Genomic DNA, 13,240 nt, shown 5'->3' with positions numbered 1-13,240 from the left:
TTTTTTGTTTTAAATATGAATTTGCATAGGTTGATTTTGAAAATATACTATTGAACGGAGATATATGTATTAATAGATATAACCGAATTTTACTTTCGGATATTTTAACCATTCTTTGGTTGTTGTAAACGTTTAAGTATCAATTTGTACTAATACAATTGAAAGAACGAGTAAATGGAACGACTAAAATGTACTGGCGCAAGTCGAAGACATGGCAAATCACTATTACAATATTTAAATTGATGTTGCCAATGAACAAGCTAAAACAATTATTTGTCATTCAAAGCAGTATTTTGTGATCATTTTTAGATGGTCGTGTTTGTTATTTCAATATTAACGTTAGTGACTTCAATGGTTACTCGTAAAAAGATCCATCGAAATTCGAAACGTACGAAATTCAACTCGGTATAACAAGATCCATCAAAATGTACGAAATTCAACTCGGTATAACAAGATCCATCGAAATGTACGAAATTCAACTCAGTATAACAAGATCCATCGAAATGTACGAAATTCAACTCGGTATAACAAGATCCATCGAAATGTACGAAATTCAACTCGGTATAACAAGATCCATCGAAATGTACGAAATTCAACTCGGTATAACAAGATCCATCGAAATGTACGAAATTCAACTCGGTATAACTATTTTCTCGATTGGTGCTCAAAAGTGAAACAAACTGCAGTAACACATACATTGTGATGTATCGTATACTTAATGATTAACATGACTTGTTTTGAAAGTGTTTTTTTGTGTGCAGACGTTTAATTTTTTGCCATATAGTAATATATACATTCATATGACATACATATAAAATTCGTGTAACATACATAGCAAGTCATAAACACATACGTTTAGGGTGTGTATAGCCATAGAAGTAGTAATCGAAGATTCGTAGGCAACACGTGTTTCAAATTAGAAAAAAAGTAAAAGAAAAAAATGTGTATATACTTAATAGATTAAAGATTTACATTAATGGACACTTGCAAATTTCATCTTTATGTATTGATTAACATGTATTTTATTTCAAGGTCAGAGGCAAAGAGTGTGGCTTTAAATGTTCAAGCGCTAACGTAAAAGTTTTAATTCCCAGTCGTATAATTACAGAAATCCCAGTTATACTGCACTGATTCCTGTTTAAGTCAAAAACAGAAGAACATACATATTGTATATAATATTGAAGTTCTTTTAAGTGAGGTATGTATTATATTTCTGTGCGTTTGAAATGAGTCTCAAGCCGACTTTCATATGTATATCTTCCGAATGTCACCTAAAATAGTATGCTAATAATGTCTTTAGCAGGGCTTTCAGACAGGACTTAAATTAACATCCATACCCATTAAATATGAAAACTGCGATGATGACTGTCTTCGTTTACTGTGTATTATGTTATACGTATATACTACCTTTATTTAAGCTTTATATGGTAAACCATCTTCACCAGAATCAGTCTAATTATGCGTGCCATTATATGAGTCGAGGTTTTTTAATATTAACGTCACGCACATAGCTGGGCCGGATTCATTGCGCCTTGACGCCACAGTGAATCCAGAATAATTTAATAACATATAATAACTTCGGGTCAAATTTAATTTTAGTCTGTTTTCAAAGCTATCATTCAGGAACGCGTTTTCGTCTTCACTCTACATACCTGTCAACAAAGAACATGAACTCGAGCATTCAATGATAAAACTGAACATACATATTCATTACTACTACACATATAATACTGTTATAGTATTAAAGGTCAATATATGTATTAAAAATACCCATAATACAATCGGTGTGTTTATCAACACTAAATTTGTCACTTAATGTTCAAACATGTATTAAAATAGACACAATGATCAACAAATAATTGAAAAATGACTTACTCATGTATGTTCACATTTTATTTATGATATTATTTAATAATGAAGTTTGCTGTGGAAATGCATACCTGAAGACACTTTTTTTCATTTACAAATACACACAACTTTATATTATCTGAAAAAAATATTATAATCAACTTCGGAAAAGTGTTGTTTTTTATATGCGTATAATTTAAATAATCTTTAATCATGCATCTTAAACCGACATAAAGAACGTCCTATTTTGTTTTCAGAATTATGTGGAGAGTGTGTCTGTTGAGATCTGTACTATAATGACCCGGCTGGGATACGGCAAGGAGATGAGACGGTGGCGCGTTGCGAGGTACAGGGAGTGTGACAGACTGATAAATGCAGACCGAATATCGGTAACTTCAATCACAGCTGGCAGTAAGGCAGAAGGGCTGACCTGCTATTTAGAAAGCGACCATGACAATCTATTCTTGCTGAAAAATGTCATCTGTTTGGAAGCTGGTATCAATCTTTACAGCATACCAGACGACGTACAAGTGTACAGGATGGATACAAATGTATATCCAGGACACTGCATACTTTTCTTAGAGAGACGAACGTCTAGGTTTTACGAAATAATACACAATGCTCTGTGTGATAATGGAAATGGGGACGTTCTATTGAGCAGTAGTTTATTGTTAGATGAATTTTCGTCGCTCCCTGATTATACCGGTCAACGCGAAGTGGTGCAACAAAAATGCGAGGGGCCGTCATCACCGCAAACCATTGGAGGGTTTTTGCATACAGACAACGTACTCGCACTACGCTGTTTATGCCCAAGTGTCCTACACAGATGGGCTGCCAGACCCCGTCATTGGCCGTCACCAGTCATAGTTCAAAAAGTCGTAACATTAGGAGCGATTCTAACACCGGTAGGATTTAAGGGGAGTGAATTCAAGCACATGGAATGGAGGATTAACTTTTACAGCGGTGAGGCAGAACTCGTAAGCAACCTTAATGATACTCAGGCGAAAGTTTATGTTATACTAAAAATGATCATCAAAGATATAATCAAACCAACAAATAAAGAAATAACGTCATATATACTGAAAAACATAGTTTTATGGCAAGCTGAACGTAACCGACAGACACGCTTTAGTGCATACAGTTTGCTTCACTGGCTGCATGACGGTCTGAGAGAACTAAGGACTGCAATTGCCAAAAAACATATGCCGTATTACATGATTCCCGAACGAAATTTAATGGAAGCATGTGGTATAAACAATAAGCTGCAGCGTAAATGGGTAGCAGATATCACGGACATGCTAGAAGAAGGTCCCGGGGTAATACTTAGATTGGAGAAGATACGAAAGGCTATTGTCGGGTCCCCGGAGCCTATGTTGTGGTACAGCAAGAAAAGGATGGAGCTGGAGATGCTGTATCTCGAGGCGAAGAAAAGAATAGCGGAATGTGGATATGAGAACGAGATGTTGAATTACTCGGATATCGTGCTGAATTCGATATTTTTTCGCCGTCAAGAGGTATTGATAGAGGTGCGACAACGAATGATCCAGGAGGGCTGTTCTGTATATGATCTGAATGATGTTGAAGACGCAATGTTAATGTAATAATGAACTAACATACTAAAATTACACGTGTACCATGGCTGTACTAAAGACCACACATTCACTCAAATAAATAATGTCAGTCATCGACGTATTATACGGCGTAATATTTTCCAATATATATGCAGTATTTATTTAATTAATGATTGTAAAATATAATGAACTAAAAACCCATAAGCGTATATATTGGTGTTTTACATTCTTGAATATTGTTGTAAAATACGATGTTAACGCAGGTAAGCCATCTGATAAAAAAATTATTAGCATTTATTGGTGTTTCGTGGATTGTGATTTTCAGTTCACAACCGTAACCCCCATCATATGTTTAAAAGAAATTTCGATTAAAAAACTGTGAGCGACTACCGCATCACGGAAACAATTCTTTAAGTTGCGAAATGATTCATATGGTTGGGGTTACACATAACAAGGGAGTCGTCGTTGACTCAAACAGCTGACTTTCTTGAAGAATCACTGACGGTGTTATGGCTATGTGGATTTCGTATCGCCTAAATGTGTAATAAAAAGCAATTCATATCAAAGCCAAACACATTTATGGTGTCCATTTTTTCATTATGACTACACGGTTATTCTTGTTCAAAATTCCCTACTTTTACCCCATTATAATGATTTCAATGAGCTTTATTCATAACAAATGAGAGTAATTATCAAGACAAACAAATTAACAACATCAACAATAGCTTGATATTTTCGATGACTATGGTACGCTCTGGATCGTACAAGATTGTCTGTTTCGCATCCGCATTCTAGACGTGTCTTGATATATTTCCAATAAGCTATACGCAAATCTAAGGGTTCGAACTGATATTCTCCGCATAAATGAACAATCGCGGTGACGTCATTGATAGTTGCAGACTCGGGCTGAATGAACTGAAGCAATATTCTGAGTACTTCGGTGTTGTACTTTCGCACGATAATTTATCGTTTTAGAATTGCGGGATTCTGGCTGATCGAGGTAGTTGCTAATAAGTCGATAAGTCGCATCTTCTGGTACCCATCCTATTTACGTGGTGTGTTACTTCGTGTACCCGGTAATCTATATCCGGTACTTATACTCTTGGCTCTGTGTGTGTGACTAGGTGTCGGAGAGATCTGTAAAATCATAGCCGGGGGAGTAACACACGCGTACAATTGAATGAATACCTCATAGTATTGATAGATTACATTCATGATGTAATTACACGTAAAAGTAACCATAACTGTTTTCTTAATTATTTCATTCATAATGAGTATTTCATAAGTTCTTACAACTTAATTTAAACTATGTGTTAGAGAAGACATCACAGGTACAGTTGTCGATCTTTCTTCACTTTGCATTCGTTTCAAACTCCGCGAGTCCCTCCATTTTTGTTATTACTGAGCGGTATGTAAGAATTATTACCTGCTTCCATTGTGTACAGACAACACATGTCTTCTGCGAACGACCTTCTTGACGCAGTTCTCTTAAGCAAAGACATTAGTTCAATCATATATGTTTATTCGCCATCCGATGACAAGCAATTAGTTCATTTGTTAACTGAGTTACAGAAAATATGCCATTACTTGACTGACTGTTTTCTCAACATACTCGTAATTGAGTTGTTGTTCGTACCCACCGGTTAATCTTTTCATCGCCCAGTCTGAAAGAGCAGATATCGTAACGGACTGTCAAGATAAATGACAAATCACGAGAAATTAGAAATTAGAAATTAAATCACGAGTGCGAAGCACGAGCGATTTGATAACACGCATCTATACTCCTTACTGTGGGTTATTCGACAACAAACCATGATAGAAAAATATTATTTCGATTCTAACACGATTCTGATTGATTTGGTTCAGGCTTTTGGACGTGAACTATATTTTTCAATACTCCGCCCTTCTTAGTACAAAGTTCACTATTTAGTGACGTCATTGAATTGTACAAACATATGACGTTGTTTTCATTCATAAATATTTTGTAAATGACGTCACTTTCATTGAGATCAAACATCATAGAAACTAAATGATGTCACGTTTATTGATGCTACTGAAAAGCTTACATGCGATATATGTTTTCTTAATTACGTTTCCTAGCAAATACATTCTTGCAGGCGTGGTTATGCCACTTATCACAAAATATACAATTTGTTGTTTCATTACATTTATATACATGCTACATTTATTACATTTCTTTTAGAGCGGGTTTTAGCACGTGCATTTTATTGCAATATTTTCTTTATTTATTCGGAACTATTTTCGAAACATTAAACTCCGCCCATACTTTATTGCAGAATAACCCACACTTGATTGCCTTCTTTGTCTATAGAAAACATGTCGCGTGTAGTGTTAGAATATTACTTAGAAATGCAAAGTTTTTAAGTGTTTATCAAATCAATACGAATAATTATGATCCATGCAAAAACCCCGTGGCATATGATATTTTATTGTGAATAGGTCATTCTAACACGGCAAGCGATTTGCTTTCTACAGACAAAGATGGAAATCAAGTGTGGGTTCTTCTGCAATAACTTATGGACGGAGCTTAATATTTCGAAAATAGTTCCGAATAAATAAAGAAAAAATATTCTTATATGATGGTTTGTTGTGGAATAACCTACAATAAGTTGTATAGATGCGTGTAATCAAATCACTCGTGCTTCGCACTCGTGATTTAATTCCTATGCATCTATACTCCTTACTATGGGTTATTCGACAACAAACAATGACATAAAAATATTATTTCTTAAATATAACATAAACAATAGTGTAAGCAAGCAATAATACTGTTTTAAATAGTATTCTTACTGCCGTTTAGAAAATTATCTGCTTCTGGTCTGTGTAGTAAACACTTAATTATCGGGATAAAATATCCGTATGACTAAGTTTACGTAGTTATTTTTTTTAATTCTCTCATAATTTCTTATATGTTATAGAAATATAATTGATAAGCACACATAATATTTTGACACTCGATATTTTGGCGACACAGACCATACCTTGAGATTTTAAGATGAAATAAGATGAAATGTATATGTCCTTTTTATATCTAATGTGATGATTCATCTTTTAGTTTTTAATGATTAGCGAAGGGCTCAAATAACGTATTTTTGTTACCAAACTATTGATGCGTATATGCCTATAAAAAATAGTGGCAATTTGATTAATCCGTATCTGTAAAATAACAACAAAATCATCGTTTTAAGTATCTAAATGTTTTTGGCAATTTTTGTTCATGATTTAATTCGTGTTAGAACATATTTAGCCTAGTTATAAAATAGCATTTTTGTTATAACGACGACATTTCTCCTTTAACTCATCTCCAATTATCCCATATTTAGAAGAAAGATTTTCTGGACACTTTTGTATAATGTAAACACTATTCTTGTTGTAAAATACGTGTGTGCTGATTTTCACTAGTCCCTTGATTTTCATGCAACGTTCTTCTTCGTATCGCCACAAGGTAAACAGGTTATTTTTCAGGGCCGTCGATGTTACTTTAAAATACGTGTAGATCATGTTTTCAACATTTTCGATACAAACTGAAAATCTCTTGATAAGATGCTGCCCACTCACATGCCAGTTTTGCTTATAATAATCTATGATTGTGATAACGTTCTAAGAATTATTTTACACTTAAATATTAAGTTTATTATATGACCCCAGAAATTGAAAGCTTTTAACTAAAACAATAACTGTACTTCTCCATCACGCAAGCATGTTTGCGATTTACGTTTTCTATCTCTGAAAAAAACCAATAAAACTAATGCTAGAAAATTCTAATTGTTCAATTTTCCTATAACATTTGATATTCAATTTTTCTTTCTGTAACTTGAGTGGTGCTTTATAGAGGGAAATGACACATGCGTAAAGTAGACAGAAATAATAAATTTGTAAAGTGAAAGAAGTGAACTTAACTTTGGCCAACATACCTATCCTATATTTGTTGAAAGCGGAACTTTGCACATCTTAAAAAGGGCATTTTCACGTTTTGGTAAATTGACAAAATGAAAAACGTGTTTCAGATTCGCAAATGTTTGTTGTAGTAATGATATTTGTAAGGAAACAGTAATACTGAACATTAACCATGCTTTAAATATCCCCTATAGGCATCTTTTGACGATTTCAATACCAACAAATAATAATAAAGCGTTGCAACGTGAAACGGTTGAATAATTTGGAGGGTTTTGTTGTTGTCGTTATATTTTGCAATACTACGAGGATACCTTATACAAAGTATAAAATACATCACTCATTGTGTGAGCATGGATGACCGAGTGGTTTTAATTTTATTTTTGTTTTTTACTGAAGCTTTTTAGATCCAATATTTTCATTTATCAATATAAAGCATTTAATGACAAACTTCAATACATGCCAAAATCTGTGAAAAGGCCCCTTTTACAAGATAAAGCAGTTAGTAATTTAAAAAGAGTATCGCGTTACGATCTTCGGAATAAGTTTAATAAGATCGGACAGTGAAGATGAGTTGAGGCAAGGACATGAAGGATCCTGGGTTGAAAGAACTTAGATGCTTTGCTGTTGTTGTTTTTACAGCAACGCATGAAATAAGAGTTAACAGGTTCCATAACTCGATTATGATTATAGCTACCTTGCGAGGATTAGTACACTATTTTATAAACCCTACTCTTTATAGCACTTTAATCAAGCGGTTGATAGCATGTTAAACTCGTTTGGTTTATGATACTATTGAGTTAGATCTGTGTTAACACGTGTTGCTGAAAGGCTGCGCTATCTTTGCACACAGGGTGTTGAGTAAACAGGTAATACTTGCGTTTTCACTTGTGTTGGTAGCTTATTTGATCAGGTAAATAGATGTACATATACAGAGCTACTGCAATTGTTTGACTTGCCTTCGCATTGTAATTTGTATGTCACTTTTAAAACTGATGTAAATGTACTAGCGCGACTAATAATGGACTAGCAGACGATTTATTTCATCTAACGGAGGATTCCGGAGATAGCCGATGTATCACAATTGGTGTAGCGCACAATCACTTTGAGTAATCGGTTACTATCGTCATATTGCGTACGATTAGTAAATGCCGTAGTTTATATCTAAATCAAAGCGCTGAAGGCAGTGAAGTTGTTCGCTGTTGTCATCATTGATTAGCTTGTGCGCATTGCACAGGCTAATCAGTTCGCACAGGCTAATCAGTGTACACAGGCTAATCAGTGTACACAGGCTAATCAGTGTGCACAGGCTAATCAGTATGCACAGGCTAATCAGTGTGCACAGGCTTATCAGTGTGCACAGGCTAATCAGTGTGCACAGACTAATCAGTGTGCACAGGCTAATCAGTGTGCACAGTCTAATCAGTATGCACAGGCTAATCAGTGTGCACAGGCTTACCAGTGTCAAATTTGAAAAAAAGGTTGTATTAATGTTGGTGCTGTACATTTAAAACTGTTCGCAAACAGGAATAAACAAGTCACTTTGTGAATTCAGTAGTAAATCAGTTCCCCAAGCTCACATAAGGATAAGCACGTTTAAGACATACACCAATAGTCTGTAAATGAATTGTAATCGAGACATCCTATGAAGAATGCCGATTGGATGAATTTATTGGATATAGAATATAAAAAAAATATGTGATGGTTGTATTACATTGGAAACAGGGTACAGCATGTGATAAAAAAGCGTTTGCAACACTTTTCAATACCTTTCAACGCTTTAAAATGCTTATTTGGAGAGAAAAAAACGTGTATGCATGCAGTTAATAAGAATGGATAGACTAATTATATACATGTATACACATAGTAAATGCATGTCTGAGAGATGCATTGGGCGCACATTTAAACGGGTCGGTCGGTAAACGGACAACGCGTTCACACTTTGCGCAAATCTATGTATACGTGGTTATGTTTGTATAACATAGGCACCTAGGATGTCGCAACAATCATCGGAAGCGGAAATGGAGCGTCTGAAGAAGCAGCTGGGCTTGGTTCCCCACCCCTCGGGATACGGCGCATTCCGGGAGATGTTTAAAGGGGACAGGGAGGTGGTGTTTACTTCACCGACAAGGTAAGTCTCAGTAACAAACTGAATTTCAATCTACTTATGAGCCATTCTCTTATAAAAACCAGGCTTAAAATGTCATACCAGATAAGCATGTATCGTCATGTCACGTAATATGAATCACAAGTCTGAATGTAAAGTTAAAGTTCTTTATTTAAGATAAACAATTAATTTCAAAACCAAAGTAAATAACACAAAATGAATATTTCCTAAGAGAAGGCAAGGGCGTGTGTTATCTGCATATTTTGACGAAGTATTTATACCAATTTCGTTACGTACTCGCCTAATTCGTGACCCACGCCTGTCATCAAGTAATGGGCGTCAAACATGTGAATTTTTCCGTTCTTGGACATATGACATATCGTCCCACCGGACTTTACGCCTCTGTACTCGCGGGTCTCCATTTAATTTGACATCTCCAATTTGTATTCACACCTGGAAAACGCATCGGAATGTCGCTTCTCCCCGCTTAATGTGCCTTCTAACTGTTTCTATGCATTCAACAAGTCACGATACTTTTAGGTATTACGTAGAAGAGACCTAATTGTATGTTATGACATGTTAATTGCTTGGTTTTAGTTTGGTATCTTAATTACTAACCGTCTTTATTTAGTTATAGTGTAGTTATTTATGATTTTGTATGTTTCTTGCCTCTGTATTATAATTTGATTATAAAATAACTAACCCTAATATAATTACAATTTGATTATAAAATTATTAACCCTAATATAATTTTCTGTGTTACGTCACAGTCATCATTCTGAAATGTTCAATAGTTTTGTTCTCTACACGGGTGAACTATATAACTCCTCCGTCCCCAGCCATGACGGGCCTCGCTCCACGGCGACCAGTATATACTTCCTGTTGACACAGCCTCACTGCGTCACGTGGCACAAACACCTGTCAGACGAGGGATTCTACTGGCATGCTGGTGGAAAGGTCAAGGTCAGTGGTTGTGGAAGTGCAATTGCGGTTCTTACGGGATAAGATGATTTGCTCTTTTTGGCGGGACTTCAATTGCCATGACGTCATAATAACGAAGTCGTTTCGTAGTTTGATTCATGGACACTTTCACATTTCTTTCATGTGAGCCTCGATCAGACAAACGGAGTTTAATGCGTGTGCGAAAAGTTTCGTCCACGATTAGCCTGCGCAGTACACGCAGGCTTACCAGGGACGAAATTTCCGCCTAAAATGGACATTCGCTAAGAAGAGCCTTTCTTTAAACGAAAATACCTTGAAAGCGAAAAGTGACGTCATTGATTAGCCTGTCGCTAAGTTCTTACAACTTCAACTAATAAGAAATTGATCTCACGGATATTGTTGCTTTTCTCACTATTTTGGAGCATATACACACCGAGTTTACTGTTATGTACACAGTATGTACCACTTTCCCCTGGTAGGTACGGATGTTGACGGACGGCGGGACACTGTCGAGTGTCACACTGGGGGACGTTGTGCGCCATGAAGACTGTATGGGGCAGGCGATTGTGCCGCATGACACGTGGTACTACGCCGAACTACAGGAAGGGGCGGCCTACGCGCTCTACAGCGCCGTGGTGACGCCGGGTGAGTAACGAGTAAAGTTAAAGAGAGCTAAAGTCATGGGTTTATAGTGTGATAACGATACTTTTCTCATCTTCAGCCTAAATTCATAGTTACCACCCGATCACCATGCAATAAGTTCTCCGTTTACATTCGGGGCTATATGCAGCCACTTCATATTGGCTTATTTCCCTCACAGGTAACAATTTGTGTCTTGTTCTGATAAAACTGGGCTTAATACATATGCGTAAAATGTCGTCCCAGATTAGCCTGTGCAGTCCGCACAGTATATTCAGGGACGACACTTTCCACCTAGACTTGATTTTCGGTAAGGAGGGACTTCCTTGAAACTAAAAATACCATTAAAGCGGAAAGTGGCGTCCCTGATTAGCCTGTGCGGACTGCAAAGGCTAATCTGGGACGACACTTTACGCACATGAATTAATGCCCATTTTTCTTAGAACAAGACACGTTTATACTTCCGGGTGGAGAGCTGCAAGCGCGGAATTAATGATTTGCTTAAAAAATCGTAGTCTTAGATGGATTCGAACCGGGGACCATCCGATTCCGAATCCTAAGCCAGTATCTTATGACCAGATAACTGTCTCACGGTTTATGTAGTAGGGACGGCTATATATAAAAATATGTATGTAAATTCAGTGAAGTCGCTGCTAAATATTCAATAATAGAATTAAATACTGACATGATGTCAGTTGAAGTGCGTGCTTAATAGTCGCCGAACATTATTGGATTTGTTTGCCACTAAACAATTACTTACACTTCTGATGAGTGGGAATTAATTCACGACTGTGTCAGTCATATAATTTAATACCCAGCCATCAGAACAAGAGTTGGCCGATCGATTAAGACAACGTAATTATTATTTTGATTCTTACATATTTTGTGAGGTATAATAATATGCACGAGCCTATATGTGGTGGTAAGGTATAACATTGAGTTTGTTCAGATGTTTAGTTAGGTTTGTCTGTATTGAAGGTAAGCTACATTTTAAGGTATTCATCCAATCACACTGCATGTTAATGACCTTTCAAATCATAGTATTTTATTGAAGGACGGTCGTATTAAGCTTATCATGTGTTAATTAGATCTACATTAAAGACGAACGTATACGCAAACAAAAGTATAATGGAAATTATGGTTTATGAAGTTTTTGTAGCATAGCAAAAAGCAAAACTATGTTAATTATTTGAGTATATTTTACGTGTGTACACTGGTGTTTTTCCTTTTGCCCAGGTTTTGAGTTTCGGGACTGGATCGCAGGAGAAAGGGAGGCCATGTTGAAGGCGTTTCCACAACATCATGACGTAATTATACAGTTCACGTGACGTCATTCAAAAAGTCAAGCAACGTTTACATGACATCAACACAAACTTAATGGAACGTCATCATGCGCGATCTTTACATTGATTTGATTTTATTAAAATTGGACTTCCAAGGACGGTCTGAACGTCAGTGAGAAACTGTTACACAAACCATTTGAATATAGGAATACAAACATTCGTGAAGCAAAACCACGAGAGACATTATTACAAACAATCCAAGGAATGTGTATTTGCACACATCCGCTGGTTGTTCATTGAAGGGGAGAGCCTACACTTAAACATAAAACTGAAGACCTGATATTCCTTGGTATATCCATGCAAAGTGAATGTACTGGAGAGCTCATTTCTATTTTATGCAACATATGTATGCCTGATAGCGGTAATAGGCCTTATTAAAATGCAGTGCTTGTTATTTGTTGTCTTTACATGCTTTGAGAATAACTAAAATACTTTTTACACTTTGGTAAAAGTATTCCAACATCATTAGCCTACCCTTTGAGATTACACTTTGGTGAAAGTATACTACTATCATTAGCCTTACCCTCTGAGGTTACACTTTGGTAAAAGTATACCAACATCATTAGTCTTACCCATTGAGGTTACACTTTGGTGAAAGTATACCAACATTATAAGCTTTACCTTTTGAGTTTACACTTTGGGGAAAGTATATAAACATCATTAGCCTTACCCTTTGCGGTTACACTTTGGTGTAATTAAACCTACATCATTAGCCTTACCCATTGAGGTTACACTTTAGTGAAGTATATCACCATTATAAGCCTTACCGTTTGAGGTTATACTTTGGTGAAAGTATACCAATGAGCCTTACCATTTGAGGTTACACTTTGGTGAAAGTATATCAACATCATTCATAAGCCTTACCGTTTGAGGTT

The 13,240-nt window shown here is 36.1% G+C and overlaps 2 protein-coding genes across 2 annotated transcripts in view; both read left to right on the top strand.

The window, feature by feature from the left end:
- The first annotated feature begins 8,059 nt into the window (after positions 1–8,059).
- The window catches only part of LOC127859364 (uncharacterized), a 119,614-nt gene continuing 114,433 nt past the window's right edge, over positions 8,060–13,240 (top strand). Inside the window, exon 1 of the mRNA XM_052396722.1 lies at positions 8,060–8,203. The gene's annotated coding sequence lies outside the window, so the exon portion shown is untranslated. The remainder of the gene's footprint in view (positions 8,204–13,240) is intronic.
- On the top strand, positions 8,202–12,714 carry LOC127859367 (uncharacterized). The gene is made up of 5 exons (XM_052396729.1): positions 8,202–8,247; positions 9,320–9,465; positions 10,281–10,404; positions 10,863–11,028; positions 12,259–12,714. Exons 2-5 carry the CDS (start codon positions 9,329–9,331, stop codon positions 12,348–12,350), a joined length of 519 nt encoding a protein of 172 aa, XP_052252689.1. The 5' UTR covers positions 8,202–8,247; positions 9,320–9,328; the 3' UTR covers positions 12,351–12,714.

The sequence above is a fragment of the Dreissena polymorpha genome, chromosome 15 (genome assembly GCF_020536995.1).
Source record: "Dreissena polymorpha isolate Duluth1 chromosome 15, UMN_Dpol_1.0, whole genome shotgun sequence".
In the NCBI taxonomy this organism is placed as follows: Eukaryota; Metazoa; Mollusca; class Bivalvia; order Myida; family Dreissenidae; genus Dreissena; species Dreissena polymorpha.
Note: the sequence above shows the minus strand (reverse complement) of the source record. Positions and strands in the feature narration are given on the sequence as shown.

Coding starts and splice junctions, on each gene's coding strand:
- LOC127859367 (XM_052396729.1), top strand. CDS start 9,329: ATGTCGCAACAATCATCGGAAGCGGAAATGGAGCGTCTGAAGAAGCAG. Junction 10,405..10,862: donor ATGCTGGTGGAAAGGTCAAG/GTCAGTGGTTGT, acceptor TTCCCCTGGTAG/GTACGGATGTTGACGGACGG. Junction 11,029..12,258: donor CAGCGCCGTGGTGACGCCGG/GTGAGTAACGAG, acceptor CCTTTTGCCCAG/GTTTTGAGTTTCGGGACTGG.